Genomic DNA, 16,871 nt, shown 5'->3' on the forward strand with positions numbered 1-16,871 from the left:
TTGCTTGTGCCTGTAAATTCTTTGTTTTTCTGGCCATAGTGTGCAGCATGGTGCATAGATCTTTTATCATTTTTCTTCCCAACTGCAGCTGCTGTAAGTTTAGAATGGCAGCTTACCCATTCGCTAATCACACTGCCCAAGCCCTTAATAGTTCCAAGTATGGCCCTAACTGGTTTGGCTCAGTGGATAGAGCACCAGCCTGCGGACTGAAGGGTCCCAGGTTCGATTTCGGTCAAGGGCATGTACCTTGGTTGCAGGCACATCCCCAACAGGGGGTGTGCAGGAGGCAGCTGACGGATGATTCTAACTGTCTATCCCTCTCCCTTCCTCTCTGTAAAAAAATCAATAAAATATATTCTTAAAAAATAGTTCCAAGTATGCTATAGATTTTTTAGAACAACACAAATGAGAAAAATAGTGTTGCATGACCACATGGCTTTAGATATACTTACTGCTGCCCAGGGAGGAGTGTGCTCTCTTATACGCACTGATTGTTGTGTATATATTCCTCATAATCATCATGACATATCCCTTGCTCTGACCCAAATGACCAACCAAATCTCAACTATTCGGCAGTTAGGAATTGATCCTCTGTCCACTTGGTCCTCTGTTCAGTCTTCGTCCCTATGTTGGAAGGGGGCTCTGTCCAGCATTATTATTGTTTGTTTGCGAATGATATTGGGCATCCATGAATTATATTGTTGCTGTGCCTTCCGAGTCCAAGCCGTTATGGTGCAAAGATTCTGAGGGAATTTGTGGAAGGTTGATGTGCTTAGAATGGAAAGATCCATATTCATCTGGAATAGAGTGTAGGGGAACTCACTTTAGAGGTTTAATATGGCTCCAGAAGCAAAGGTGTCTAGGAAATGTGGGACTCTCTGTTTAACTTTCTGTGACCGTTTAACTCTCTGCAGCCTCAGGTTTGGCTGACTACCCAGAATGCGGAATGATGCCCAAAGATAACCATCAGGCCCCAGCAAGGAGGTTAATGAATGTGTAGAGAGTGAATAACTGTGCGATGCTATCTGTTAACTTAGAAATGCCTTGTTTAACTTATGCAATGTCTGGTCACTGGGTTGTACAAAAGTAGAAATAAACAAAGAAGCAATGCATTGTTCTTTCTGGTGGTCTATGAGACTATCCACCATATTCTTTTACTGTTAATCCCTATAAAAAAGAGACCCTTGTCCTGACCGGGGGACGGGGTAGATTCTTCCCACCGGCTACCCCTGGGAGCAAGCAGCTGCTGTGCCTGTCTATGTAAGTTTCTCCTATTAAAGCTCTTATGAACTGGAATAAGGCTACATGTCAGTTCTTCAGAACCAATCCTAGATTTAGGCTTTCTCTTAACAGTACATTTGAATACATGATATACTTTAATCCTTAAAATCATCCGGTGAATCTCTCTCTTTTAAAAAATAAAATTTCTGCTTTACAAAGGAGGAAGTTGAGACTTAGAAAAGTTAAGTAACCAGGCCACAGTCATAGTCATCTAGGAATATGGCACATCTTGGATAATTCTGATAGCAAATTTATTATACTAATAATTCATTATAATATGCCAAATGCAAGCTAATGCTGCTCAAAATCCACTATTATGGTACTCTTGGGAAAAGACTTTATTAGGATTGTAGAATTTCTAAGCGCAAGCAGTTGTCTTTCCTTGGAATTTAGATAGGATAAACAATTAAATGCCAAAAATCCAATGGTTGGTTTTTTTTTCTATTTTTAAGACTCAGAAATTGTGGATGTGAGAGCAACAGATCATGTTTCTGAGAATTAACTGTTTCTGAAGAAAACTCTGCAGAGTCTGGATCCTGACCTGATATACAGTCCCTGTAGACTCTAGATTCCCAATGGGAAAAGGAACCATGCAGAGATTTAGAGCTCCCCACCCCCACCTTTTATTTATTTATTTATTTATTTATTTATTTATTTTTTACAAGATCCCAGTGATGTCCTCAAGGAGCAGCTGGCTTAAAAACATCTTGGAAGGAGAAGGAGGGATCTTTGTTACAAACTTCCTTCCCTCCTCCTGCTTCTGTTCCTCTACCCTCTGCCCCCTGCAGAGCTGTGTTTTCTGGGAATCAGCAAGCAGGATCACAAGTGGTCTTTTCTTTTTTTCCACTCTCTCCCATAAAGAAAGCTTTATCACGTGTGGCCTTAAACTTGCAGCAAATTGCAAAGAAATGGCTCAAAGGCTTCAGCTCTTTCTGTGCCCTGGGAGCTGAGATGCACGTCAGTGGCGTTGCCAGCCTGGCCTGTTCTCTGCCTACTGCCAGGGGAACGAGGCCAGGAGGAAAGAGGGAAGAAAAGAGATTGCCCAGGGGTGAGGCTGTGCCCTCCATCTCTTCTCCCTCCTAATCTGCACCGTCTGCATCCCTCCAGGCTCTCCCCACCTGGCAAAAGTCCTCAGAGCTGCTGTACCATCCACCCCAGTCTGCTCTCTCAGTCTGTGGAGTGTGGTCCAGCCTCTGGCTGAGCCCATTGAGAGGAAGTGGCTGTCTTTGATCACCACCTCCAGGTAAGATTTGGTTTCTGCATTCCTGTTTTGTGGCTATCACATCAGATCCTCGCAGGGGAGAGGTTAATAAACCCTTGAGTTCTGCATAGCATCTTATCCATAACGCTTTTCCATGAAAGGTGTTGGGCCCCTGTGTTAAGCTGGTGGAAACAGGAGAAGAGACTGGTTAAAGAAGTCAGACACATTCAGATCTAGGTTCCCATTTTGACTCTGATGTTTATTACTTGGGAAGTTTTTGACAAGATGTTTGACTTTTCTGGGCCATGTCATTTTCTATGAGGTGGGAATGATAATGCTAAACTTGTTCAGTTGTTTTTAAAAAATAGCCAGAAATATATAAATCACCTGGCACATAAACAAGTACCTATTAAACCTGAATCTGACACAGTTATTTTTATTGGGAGATCAGCTTTCTAGAGAACACACATTCCTGAAGGGAGGGATCGTGGTGTCCGTCTTCCTGTGTGCTGAGAGAAGAGTGTTGGGCAGTGGCTGCCTTTCTGACATGGGCAGTGTTTGGAAGCTGATTGCTGGATGGTCGGTCACCGGATCAGGGCATTTGTGTGCTCTAACTAGAACTTTCTAAGGCCACTCACTTGAGCTCGTTAAAGTCCAGAGGATTGATTTTCAAACCTAGGGGAACAGGGAATATCTTTTTTCCCCCCAGACTACAATGAAGAAAATCTGCTTGGTTAATTTTCCCCTCTCTAGAATAAGTTATACTTTAACCCATGGTATTGGATGAGAACTTTGCCATGCCTCTTTTCTGGAATAATCTCTCCCAAGTGGTAGGTAAACAGTTACGAATTTTCCAAGTGCAAATTTTTCTAAATGTCTGTGCTGTTGCTCTTCACCTGCAACAGCAAATCAAGAGCAAAAGAGAAATGAGCACCTGCAGGCCCCAAGGATCTTTCTGTTCATGTCATTGAGCCTCTTCCCCTCCTTGTCGCAGAGGGATAAAAAACACATGCTCCTTGAAACATGCTATACTTGAGATGATGGTAGGGCAAATTAGCCATCAAAATGAAATTATGTTTTTACTAAAGCTATTCAGTATCAGTATTTTAAGTGGGATATCATTTTGCCCTAGAAATCAACGAGGATGACTATAGTTCTCTTGTTTTGGTATCACCCCTAGAGAGACTAGTTAGAGAGGTTTTGGTGTCAACATCTCCAAATGTAAGAAGACAATGTATTTTGGTGTCTTAAGTTTTTAATATTCTTTTCAAAATGATTGTTTTTACTCCTCAGCATTTATATTCTAAATGTAACCCTTTCAATGTTTTCAAACCCATGTGAACAGGGAAGTCAATATGTAAGTGATAGTAATTTTCTTATTAAACAATTTATTTTCATTTCCCAGCCACTGGCTGATGGGAAATAATATTTCTAGACTCCTAAAACAGTAGGTCAGTTTGAATTGTATAGTTTAGTTCTTGGAAGAAGACTGCATTTTAAACTGTACATTTAATATTATTTATTTTGTATTTTAAAACCTTTCAGGTTCACATATCTTTTTTTTGGCTTGGTGATATTTTTATTATTTTAAAGTATTTTTATTTAAGAAATTTGTGTTTGTTATAGAAAACTTATAGATACATAAAACATTTTTAAAGATCACCAGAAATAATGAGTGTTAACATTTTCTTAATGGAAGTTTTTAAGCTTTGTTTCTATGCATATATATGTAAATGTGTAGGTATTTCTTTTTTTAATTTTTTTTATTTTTATTGATTTTTTACAGAGAGGAAGGGAGAGAGATAGAGAGCTAGAAACGTCGATGAGAGAGAAACATCGACCAGCTGCCTTTTGCACACCCTCCACCGGGAATGTGCCCGCAACCAATGTACATGCCCCTGACCAGAATCGAATCCTGGACCTTTCAGTCCGCAGATCGACTCTCTACCACTGAGCCAAACCGGTTTCGGCAGGTGTTTCTTTTATAGAATAGAATGTATATACTGTTTAGGAGCATGTATTTTTAAAACCAACTCTATAATGTAAATAGTTCTATATATACATATTTACTTCTTTACACTAATTTCTTAGGGCTTCAAATGATTTCATTGGATAAGTATACCATAATTTACTGGACATTTAGTTAGTTTTATTTAATCATTATAAGCAATGAGTTTCTCTAGGATTTTAATTAAAGGTACTCAGTAGTTTTGTCCTAAAGAAACCTATTTAACATTGTATAACCCCATTTTCCCCCAGACCCTGTTTTCATTGTTTTTGAAAAATATTTTTCTGGAAAAGTAGTTTCAGTGGTCCAATGGATATATAAAGTTGGTTGTTGGTGTCCTGTAGTTGATGTGAAGAATTTCAATTTTTTAATTTCTTAGAATGTCTTTTTAAAACCAGAGATGATGTTGAATTTTGTTACTTGATGTTTTGCATTGAGATTTTATTATTTTTCTATTTTAATTCTCCTTTTACAACTTGAAGTATGATTGCCAAATAAAAAGTATATATGTAAGGTGTATAATGTATCTTTGAATTTTTAATGTAGTGATTTAGGTGAATATAGTTCCTAATACCAGTATTATTACATTTTAAAACTAGATATTAATTATAAAATTTTAATTAATTTTAATTTACTGTGTTTTTTTGTATTTTAGCATGTCTAGATTTGGTCTGAAGTTTTCCTTTTTGTGCTATCTTAATGAAATTTTATTATCAAGATAATTTTAACTTTGTCAAGTGAATGGACACTATTATCATCTGTTTCCATTATTTGCTGACTTTCCTTGAAAGACATCTCTTGGCAAAACACTCCTATTACATCATCTGTCCTAGAGTCCTTTTGCCTGAATTAAATCTGAGATACAAATTTTACTGTGGTTTCCTTATTTGTCAAACTAAAATGATAACACAAATTGGTCCTTTCTTATTTTTTTCCCTCCGTATTTTAAGGCTTTGGATGTTGGGGACTTATAGGAGTCACAATGTGGTATTCTAGGACTCCTCTGCTAAGAGGAGAGATTTAAAGGCTTTAAAGGAGTTCAACTTACATTCTGAGTGAAGACTTAATTTCTAATGAAGCAATATTCAAATGACTGAATTCCTCTTCTTCCTTTCCTGACTGCTTCTAGTTTAAGCTGGCAAGACCACAAAGTTAGCAAAATTCTGCCTCATTATTTATTCCAAAGGCAACATTTAAATTTATTCTTTGCCATAATGAGGCTTAAACTGGAGAGAAATGCTGGCACCGAACTCTCGATAGCAGGATTATTTCATCAAACATCCTGGTCAATTTTAATTGAAAAACTTTGCCAACTTACTGTGGTACAATAAGGTACTCTCAGGTCACATTATGTCTACAAAATTGTGATCTATTGTGAAATAAAAATATTATTTAATAAACCGTGTGGGTTTGAATGAAATGTTTTTGTTTTCTACTTTTAAAATCAACTTTGACAGATCAGAGTCAAGAAACATTTTCATAATGGACACCTCATCCAAAGAAAATATCCAGTTATTCTGCAAAAATTCAATGCAACCTGTTGAGAGGCCTTCCTTCAAAACAGAATATTCCTCCTCAGAGAAAAAACAGCCCTGCTGTAGTGAACTAAAGGTAACAAACAATCAAATGCTAAAAACTGTAAGTAGTGAACAGAAGAATAACAGCAAATTAAATGGCGTTGATACTCTTGGCTCTCTGTCCAGAAACTTTTTTTTCTATACAATATAACCAGAAGCAAAAACGTATTTCCTTCTTTAAAAATGACCTTAGATGCAATTTATTGAAATCACAGTCTGCCAGATAGTGAAAGAAATCTCTGCCTGACCATGTAGATTAAATTGCTAATTACTACTTTCCTGGCCCATTTGCATGCCTTTTCTTAACAAAAAGAGAATGGGGGGAGGGGAATGTCAGAAGACACGAATAGTTACTAAATATCTACCATGTTCCAGCTACCAGATATTATACTATGCACAGTTATAATATTTAATCTATAAAATATCTACATTATTCCCATTTTAAAAATAAAAAATTTGACCTTTCTTGCTGCATGGTACGGTCAGTGGAGGGGATAGGATTAAATGGTGCTTTTTTTTTTTTTTTTACTCCAACTTCCTATTCTTTCTTTGTACCAAATATCCACCAACAAATATGTCTTTTTGATATAAATGATAACCTACTCTGTGGATGCTCTGTTATATCCCTGGGTCTAGCAAAATACAGGTGCCAGATAGCAAAAAAATTCATGCACCATCACTATGAATCATACAGTCATGGGTGCTATACTTGTGATAAGATGTTAAGTGTTTGGTTTATGGTTTCTTATTTTCTTAACTATGAATGGCTCCAAACTCTCTTTGCTTTACCATAGAATAAATTTTCTTTTCAAAGCCACAATTCTTTTTAATGTCCTTTGGAGGAAGGAGGAAGAAAGGAGAGAGAAAAAGTTCAAGTTACATTCTGAGTAAAAAATCTGTTATTTCCAAGAGAAATTGATTGTTTTTTTTTAGAAATTTACATGAGCTTGAGGTTGACATGCTTGAATAAAATGTTCAATGATAACAAGTTTGCTACATTGTTCCTGGTTTGGGGTTTTGTTTGTTCATTTATTTGTTTAGTAAGTTTCCAGTTGTTTATCAAGCTGGAGTCAGACTAAGTGTGTCCTGTCATATTTTCCAGGTGTTCTTGGGCGCCTTATCTTTTGTTTACTTTGCCAAAGCACTGTCAGGAGGCTATCTGAAGAGCACCATCACTCAAATAGAGAGAAGGTTTGAAATCCCTTCCTCCCTGGTGGGCGTTATTGACGGGAGTTTTGAAATTGGTAGGTATTGCAGATGCCTGGTTTTTAAGCACAAGGTCTTCTAGGGCTGAGTAAAGGACATCTTCACTGTAATTTGTTCTCTCTGAGCAACCAGCAATATATTCCAGGTGTTCAATATTCTACGAATCATCCATTTCAGAGTCCTCATTCAGAGTTAGAGACTTTCCTGGAGGAGAGGGTGAGATGCTCTCAGTATTTTGAGTTTAAGAGTATGTGGGGACTGTCTTTACAGAAGTCATTTATCCTGGAAGTTCTGTGGTTCAAAATTCAGAAGAATCCGAATAGGCTGTATTAAATTCATTGTAATTATTGAAGAAGTTAAACCATGAAAGGGGGATTTCTGCCCAGTAGTCTAGAAAGAAGACAGAGGAATTCTGTTGACAAGACTAGAAGAGCAAAGCAAATAATGAAATTCTACACTCAGCTATCCGGCTTGGCTCAGTGGATAGAGCATCAGACTGCAGACTGAAGGGTCCCATGTTCAATTCCGGCAAAGGGCACATGCCTGGGTTGCGGGCTTGATCCCCAGTAGGGGGTGTGCAGGAGGCAGCCAATCAATGACTGTCTCTCATCATTGATGTTTCTATCTCTATCTTCTTCGCACTTCCCCCTCTGAAATCAATAAAGAAATATACTTTAAAAAAAAATTCTACCCTCAGGTGTCTTCAGTTAGCAATTGACTGTGGACAACTTCTTAGAATTTGAAAAGACCAATTGAGTTTAGTCAAAGATTTAGGAGTAATTTAAGAGAAATAACCCCAGTTAGTCAGCTTCTTGAATTGATAAATTATGAGGCATTAATTCTTTGTTAATGGAGAATAGTAGCTCTGTGATTATTACTTCCATTTGAGACTCATATCTATAGTAAAATCTTCAATGGCTACAGTTTCAGCTTCACTTGATAACTTTCAGGTCAGCGAAGGAATATTTTAACTCTTCAACAATTGCTATTTTGAATTCATACTACCTAATCCAGTTTTTAACTCTGAAAATCACAGAAAGAATTAAAAGAATGCATAGTTCACATCTTGCTTTTGGGCATTTGCTGCTTAAATCTTTCAACATTCTACCAGAATGAAATGTCTAAGTTTAGTGCTAATCATATGGTCATGTTCATACACATGACTAGGCAAGCTTGTTAATACACAGATACTGATTCTGTAGAAAGGGAAATGAGATTCTGCATTTCTAAGAAACCCCAGGGCATGCTGATGCCGAGGAAGGACTTGTGGGACAGTGTTTGTGAAGTCTGCAGTTGCGCACACCAATGTCCTGAGCCTTCACATTCACTCACAACTAACTCACTAACTTTCCCCGAACAATTTCTAGTCCTTCTAGCTCCCATTTATGGTAAGCGCCCTATACCATTTCTGTCTCTGGTATAGTGTATTTTTACTGTGCCTTTCCTATGTTTAGATATACAAGTACTTACCATTGCATCACAGTTGCCTGCAGTATTCAGTACAGTAACCATGCTGTGCAGGTTTGTAGCCTCGGAGCAATAGGCCACACCAAACAGCCTGGGTGTGCAGTAGGTTAGGCCATCTCAATACAATATTGATTTCTAAAGGTTACCTGTATGCGCAACCTTGTTTAATTTTTGTTCATTTTAATTGATTGTCTGTAGATGGTGTAGAGTTTTCTGAATAGACAGTTATATTGTTTGAAACATAAGATGATTTTATATTATTCTTTCTGAATTCATAGATCTGTTATTTATTGGTTTTGCCTTATTTCTTTGGCCTCAGTATTAGGATGAAAAAAAGCAGTGAAAATAGGCACCCTTCTCTCATATCTGACCTTAATAAAAATGCTTTTAAAAGTTCACAGATAAGCAATATGTTTGATTGTGGTTTTCATATATATGCCTTAAACGTTAATTTGCTCAAATGTGTTTTTTTTCTTATTATAAATGAGTGGCTAATTAGGTTGAATGCTTTTCTACATATGTTAAGATAACCATAGTTAGGTTATTATTTTCTTTTTTGTAATACCTCCGTACTCCTGGAATAAACTATATTTGGTCTTTTCTTTTACTGTTCTTGTGTAGCCTTGATTTCAAAAAATATTAGTCTTATAAGATGAGGAGTTTTCTGTTATCTAAAATGCTATGTGTATGTGGAGTCTGTAACTTGAAAGTTTGGTAAAACATATTTTTAAAACTCTGTGGAACTGTTGTTTTTTGAGGGTCTAGTGATGGTAGATGTGAAAAATTTTGATATCCAATTCAATCTTTTAAAGACCATTTATCACCATTTATTCTTCAAGTGTATCTTCTGAAAATTCAAAAAGGATACTAAGTAAAAGAACATAAAATTTATCTACATATCACAGATGCTGAAATGATATCATGCAGTATTTGGCATATCCACTGATGTAACACAAAACAGACTGTAAATATTGAGTCCTCTATTGTGAGAGGGGTGTGGAAAGTAGGAAGGGGAGGTGGCGTAGGTAGATACATTATTTATAAACTGAAAACAGACTTTTGTTTGGTTTGTTTTTACTGTGACACTTTAACAAAAATATAGACATAATTAGCAATATATGTAACACAAAATTTCCTCTACTAAATTCTTAGATGTCAAATGAGAATTCTCATACTCAATGTCTTTTAATATGAAAATTAAAAGGAGGTTAAATCTTCTGAGAGCCATAAAGCCTAGAGCCACTATGTAATCTACTTTCCTCACTATCATTATTGTCCTCAAAGCTAGAAAAATTGCTGTTCTTTTTGCACTTGACTAACACTGGCAATGTGAATAAACAGTAGTAAATTAGATGATTGCTTGCAGATGTAAGGAAACACTCTTTTTTTTAATATATTTTATTGATTTTTTACAGAGAGGAGGAGAGAGGGATAGAGAGCTATAAATATCAATGAGAGAGAAACATCGACCAGCTGCCTCTTGCACACCCCCTACTGGGGATGTGCCCACAACCAATGTACATGCCCTTGACCGGAATCGAACCCGGGACCTTTCAGTCCGCAGGCCAACACTCTACCACTGAGCCAAACCGATTTCGGAGGAAACACTCTTGCTAAAAAAAGAAATTGGAAGCATCAAGAAGGACTTTAATGCAAGACAACCCATCAGCTATCACAATCAAGTGCTGCATTATTGCTAAGTTCTTGCTCTATCTAACACTCTAGTACTTAGAAAATTAAATATTCAAAATGCAAATAGTTAAAACTTTAAAGCCCTTTGATAGCCAATACCCTAAACAGTGTTTATCAAAATATGTTCCAGGAACCTTCTTCACCAACACATTTGAGCTAGGATTAAAAATGCAGATTTCTTGGCCTGCCCTCAGATCCATGGACTCAGAAACTATCAGGAGCTACCGAGAGTCTGCATTTTTAATATTTCTATATCCCTTACCACCTTGTTCCAGGAATTTTGTGCAGAGAAAAGCAGGAGGACATCATCCCTAAAGCATGGTTAGCCAGTTGTCTTCATCATCACATGCATCTTCAGAGACATTTTAGAAAGGCCTAATTCAACCTTCAAAAAATATTTCTTAATTATTTTTTTATAAAGAGCTGTGTATAATTTGTGAGATTTTTATATCTCATAAAATTTGTATTATAAATATACATGGAAGTTATATAATTGATATATTCCTAAAGTTTGTGTAGTGCAATTTGTACTTCTATTTTGAATCTTATCTTTTTGTAAAAAAGGATATAAACAAATTCTAAATATCATTTGTAAAAATATAAATTTTATAATTTGATTTCATTTAAGGTGAGGTTCAGTTGTTTTACTTGTTCTTACTAGTTTATATTCAGCTAAAGCAAAAATATGTGATGTGTGTTTCAAGAGAAAATGGGAAACTATACGGACTTTTATTAGAAAACATTAATAAATGAAGAAACAATAATAAACCTTACTTCCAAATCAGCAAAGAAAATTTCAGAGAACAGCTGAAGGATGCCTTCTACAATGTGATTAATGATAAAACACTTCATTAGGGTGTGTGAAAATGAAGTAGAAGGCTTGGTCATTAAAATATTCTGACAAAGAGGTAACATGATTGGAGTAATGAGTGAAAAGACAATTTCAACTGTCATCTCAGTTTAAAGGAAAGAAAGTCAAATGATAGGAATGATGGTGGGGACAGTTTAGTCACAACAAAATATGGCTAGACTTGCTGTAGACATTCGTTCATTGACTTAACCTAGTTTAGTTATTCTGCTGACTTTTTCTAAGTTCTCTAACGTATGAACATTTATTCTTTTCTTCTAAGGGAATCTCTTAGTTATAACATTTGTTAGCTACTTTGGAGCCAGACTTCACAGGCCAAAAATAATTGGAGCAGGCTGCCTGATTATGGGAATCGGAACGTTGCTCATTGCACTGCCTCAGTTCTTCATGGAACAGTGAGTCAAATGCAGTAATCCTGTTCTTTCTGTAACCAACAGCTGCATTTCTCTTCTTATGGTTACAATTAATTATTTATCTGTTATAAAATGGCACCTGATAAATACTATCTTATTTTTATTGTATCCTCTTTGGGCAAAATTTCAGAGCACTTGCATTTTACTTATAATTTAATCTGTAAGGATAAAAAAGTTTGATACACTACTATGTCAACAAAATTAAAGGAAAATTTTCACTTATATGTCTTCATTTAAATGCTTTAGTTTAGCTGTGGATGCAAAATATATAAGCAAAAATAAATTAATATATTATGCGATAAATGTCAAATGGGTGTCAAATGGGTGTCAAATGGGTAATGAGTGAGTGAAAGGTAATATGCTGGATCATGGTACACTTGACTGGCAGGACATTGACATAAGGATATGTTATCAACTCAAAATAAGTATTCAATTTACAAATATTATCTCATACCACTTCCTCAATAAAAGTGGGGTGTCTGTACCCTTGAACTCAGAAATCTACTTTTGGGACTTTGTTAGGACAATTGTTAGTACCTGTATACAACTTTAGTAGTTCCAAAGGTTTTTCATCTTTATTATATCACTAGTGGCCTAGCACGCACAAAATTACGTGCGAGTAGCTTGCTTCCACTTGCCTCAGCTGGCCACCCTGACCAAGTTTATATTTTTTTTACTTTAGAGCTAAGGGCCATGATATAAAGAGCGTGGTGACCTTCTCCTGTTTAGGTGTCTTATATTAAAGCATTGAACTCCCAAAATACGTATTCTGACTTCTTTATGCATATCCATGTTACCTCTCTTCTCTGTGCTTACCTATTGCTGACTGAGAGAAGTGACTTCTGAGAGGTGTAGAAACAAGATAATAATTTTTAAATTATATATCAATTAATACTTTAATGATTTCCCATGTAGATCAATACATTGTGACATTTTAGAGCTGGAGAGACTTAGAAATGATCTGGTCCAAACTTTTCCGCAGATTCCCAGGTCACTCCTATACCTAGAGTCAGGTTTTGGTCTTTGTGGCCAGTCTGTAAAGGTGGTGCACGGAATCCTTTGTGTGGGATCTTTCCTACCTCTTTGGGTGGTTTCCTTCTACCTTCACTTTTACTTGGAAAGAGATTCATGGCTTCAGGGCTTCTGCCTGCTCTTTGGACATATCACTGGGCTCCTTTCCACAGAGGCAGAGGTTTCCTCGGATCACTGAGGTTCTACAAAGGTTTTATGTGGTCCAATGCCTAAGGAAGAGGCAAAGGAAGAGGCTGAGGAAATGGGTCTCCAATCCACCTGAGAGGAGTATATCTAAGAGAAAGCCAGCCAGGCAGCCAGGCTAGTGCTGACAAAGGATGCCAAAGGGACAGAAAGAGATTCATATTCACCACCTTTTACATGTTGAAAGATATATTTGTTTACTCATTATTTAGTGTCTGCCATTTGCCTGGTGCTGTGTCAGGTAATGGAACTACTTCACTGAAGAAAAAAAATAAAATACCGCAAACAAAACATACACACGCTTCATGAAGTTTGTTGTCTACTGAGGATTATTTAAAAAACTTGTTTTCAAACTTCTAAGGATGAGTCACTAATTGGGTACTTGTCCAAATATAATTTTTGTTCTCCAAAAGACTACCTACTATATATGCTCTGTCTGCCTACCAGCAACACCCTTAATGCCCAACAAATAATATTAATCATGGATATCAATTATTAAGGGCCTTCCCCCAAGAGGCTGTGCTTAGCTTTATGTATGGTAGGTAGGTCATCTAACTCATGAATTTAAGAACTATATATTGATTATTGTTCTAAGAAATAAGGATAAAGTAGTGAAAGATCTCTGCTTCCATAAATCTTATGAGAAATAGACAATGAGCCAACAAGTCATGAGATAGTAAGTCAGATAATGTTAGAGAAAACCCAATAAGGCACAGAAGGAGTATGTGTGTAGCAGGTTGCTATCGTATTATATTTAACATAGGATTGTCAGGGAATGGCTCACTGAGATGGTGACATCTGAGAACAACTGAAAGAGATGAAAGGGAGAGCTACACAGATGTCTGGGGAGGAAGATTCTAGGCACGATGAGCAGTGAATGCAAAGTTTCTGCAGCAGGAGGGAGCCTGGGTGAACTGTAAGGAGCCTTGTGACCCAGTGGGATGAGCCAGGAGAAAGTGTACAAAAAAAAAAAAATGGGTGAAGATGTCGAGTTTGTTTCTCAAACTTTGATGGACATTTCGCTGGAGGCTCTTGGTAAAATGTAGACTTGAGACTCAGCTGATGCTGCTGGTCTGCACACCACACCTTGAGTAGTAATGTGGCAAACAATTTCAGGGGCTTTAGCTTCATCTGGAATGACGTGAGAAACCAGTGGGAGTTTTGAGCAGAGGGGCATGATATGACATATTTTAAAGGGTCACACTGACTACTGGTTGGAAAAATAACTCTGGTGGAGCAAACTTAAAAGCAGGGAAACTATTTACAATAGTCACTATAGAGATTAGCTCTCCAAAGCTGCTATAGAATTTCATGCATCAGAATTAAGATTTTGTCAGCCATGGTTTGAATCCATGTTAGAACTAAAATCCATACTTTTAAAGCATTTATACTCTGGGTCCCCTTTCCATTACTTCTTTGTCTCCTTTTCTAGTCAACTTCAATGGACATATTTTTTTTCCACCAAGAGAGTATGTGATTTACAGTCATTTATATTAAAATGAATTTCTATGAATAATTCTTATTTTTATTTTCTCTTACTACAATGGATAATTTTGGGGTTCAAATAGGGTGCAACACCTATGAACCGGATTTTCTGGCAGTATATTCATAAAACTGTGCTATTAAACACTGGTTTGGTTTGGGGATTTGGGGATAGCTGAGAATTTAAACAAGTACCCTAATGAGTCATGTAGTATACATGCAATATTTTTTGTATGATACTAAATGAGCCTGTAGTAAAGAAAATGTTCTTTTTATACAGGTACAGATATGAAAGGTATTCTTTCTCCAATTCCACTATTAGCACCTCTCCATGTCTCCTGGAATCAAACAGTCAATTAACAACCTCGGTTATGGAAAAATCACAATCCAAAATAAATAATGGTAAGATTATTTCATTTTTATTTTAATGGCTAGGAAAGCTTTAAAAAAAATACTTTGCCCTAGCTGGTTTGGCTCAGTGGATAGAGCATCAGCTTGTGGAATGAAGGATCCCAGGTTCGATTCTGGCCAAGGGCTTGATCACAAGTAGGGGCATGAAGGAGGCAGTTAATCAATGATTCTCTCTTATCATTGAGTTTCTATCTCTCTTTCCCTCTCCCTTCCTCTCTAAAATCAATAAAGATTTTTTTATAAAAGACTTTATATGTTCTTTATTATGGACAAAATATCTATATAATTTTTGCTGTCTAAAGCTTTACTACTTACGTCCTAGCCAGTTTGGCTCAGTGGATGGAGTGTCAGTCCACAGACTGAAGGGTCCCAAATTCAGTTCCAGTCAAGGGCATGTAGCTTGGTTGCAGGCTCCATCCCGGTTCCTGGTTGGGGTGCATGCAGGAGGCAACCAATCAATATTTCTCTCTTTCTGTCTCTTCCCCCTTCCTTCTACTCTTTCTAAAAATCAATGGAAAGATAGCTTCGGAAGAGAATTAACAACAATAACAAAAAAGCTTTACTAAGACTGAGATGTTATAGTGCCATTAAAAAAATCCTAGAATCTGAAGCAGTATATGATGAGATCCTAAGAAAATGCATATCTCTCTCTCTCTATATATATATATATATATATATATATATATATATATGCTAAGTGACCATTCTGACCAGACAACTAGATAATTGGCTGGGAGCTATGATGTGCACTGACCACCAGGGACCAGGTGCTCAATGCAGGAGCTGCCCTGTTGGTCAGTGCATTTCCACAGCAAACCTCCCATGGCTGGCCAACCTCCCACAGTCCTCCCCTCAGCTGGCCCAATCACCAACCAGGCTGAGGGACTCTCACTTGTGCAAGAATTTGTGCACCGGCCCTCTAGTAAACAATAAAATCTTATAGGACAAGGAGCATTACTTGCTGATGACTGCAGAAGGCCTTCTGGTGGTTTTAAATAAGGCAGGCCATGATGTTAGGATAAAACTAGTTTAGCATTTTATTTTTCCTGATAACTCAATTTAATTTCTATGTTCAGCCTCTCTTCATCAGTATAGCAAAAACTTAATTTCAGTCAATTTTTCCTTAATCTTCACCCTTTTCCCAGGGACTGCTTACATTCTGAGGAGGTTAGATAATAGTAAAAGGGGAAGTTATGGGAAGAGTATGTTTGGTGTTATTGGTGCCCTGTATTCCTAGACATTAATCCTTCTGGCCACAGTGTTTGATCATACACGCCACCTTGGGGTTATCTTGTGACCATGTCTGTGTTCTTTTAGCCCAGCAGCTCTCTCTGTTACAGGAGTGATTGTCTTAGAAACATGGATATAATTCTACTTTCTACACAAGATAGGAGTTGGGGAATTAAAAATTTTTTTTTAAATATATTTTTATTGATTTTTTACAGAGAGGAAGGGAGAAGGATAGAGAGCTAGAAACGTCGATGAGAGAGAAACATTGACCAGCTGCCTCTTGCACACCCCTACTGGGGATGTGCCCGCAACCAATGTACATGCCCTTGACAGAAATCGAACCCGGGACCTTTCAGTCTGCAGACCGACGCTCCACCACTGAGCCAAACTGGCTTCGGCAGCAGTTGGGGAATTTTGTTAGAATGATAGAGTTCCATGTGGCTGATGCACATTGTACAGCAATGATATGTATGAGTCACCTCTGGGGACATGGGGATCCTCTCTTCTGTGTTAATGTAGATGGTGGAAACCCTGTGAGGAGCTAAAGATAGAAATACTTAGCTATATTGTGCAATCAGTTTATGTTTGGGGGTCTTACCACCTCCCTGGACTTTGCCTGTTCATGGTGGCACAGGTTCTTCTCATTCATGGAATTCAGAAGGCATCCACAAGTGTTTGTCACTGCAAAGGCATCCTCTTCCTCCCTACCCCTTCATCAATAGATCAACTCTTATTCCCCAATACCCCTGACCTCACACCCTATTCCTAGATTGGGAATGATTTCTACAATGTATGGAAGAATTCCTTTTATATACCTTCT

The 16,871-nt window shown here is 37.3% G+C and overlaps 1 protein-coding gene across 1 annotated transcript in view; it reads left to right on the plus strand.

Annotated features, from left to right (window-relative positions):
- The first annotated feature begins 2,325 nt into the window (after positions 1 to 2,325).
- Positions 2,326 to 16,871, plus strand: part of SLCO1C1 (solute carrier organic anion transporter family member 1C1) — a 40,649-nt gene continuing 26,103 nt past the window's right edge. The window contains exons 1-5 of the mRNA XM_036459120.2: positions 2,326 to 2,524; positions 5,948 to 6,101; positions 7,170 to 7,311; positions 11,563 to 11,695; positions 14,691 to 14,812. Of these exons, the coding sequence (XP_036315013.1) occupies positions 5,973 to 6,101; positions 7,170 to 7,311; positions 11,563 to 11,695; positions 14,691 to 14,812 (526 nt within the window). The 5' untranslated portion in view covers positions 2,326 to 2,524; positions 5,948 to 5,972. The remainder of the gene's footprint in view (positions 2,525 to 5,947; positions 6,102 to 7,169; positions 7,312 to 11,562; positions 11,696 to 14,690; positions 14,813 to 16,871) is intronic.

Source organism: Pipistrellus kuhlii, unplaced genomic scaffold, assembly GCF_014108245.1.
Source record: "Pipistrellus kuhlii isolate mPipKuh1 unplaced genomic scaffold, mPipKuh1.p scaffold_m20_p_3, whole genome shotgun sequence".
Classification (NCBI taxonomy): Eukaryota; Metazoa; Chordata; class Mammalia; order Chiroptera; family Vespertilionidae; genus Pipistrellus; species Pipistrellus kuhlii.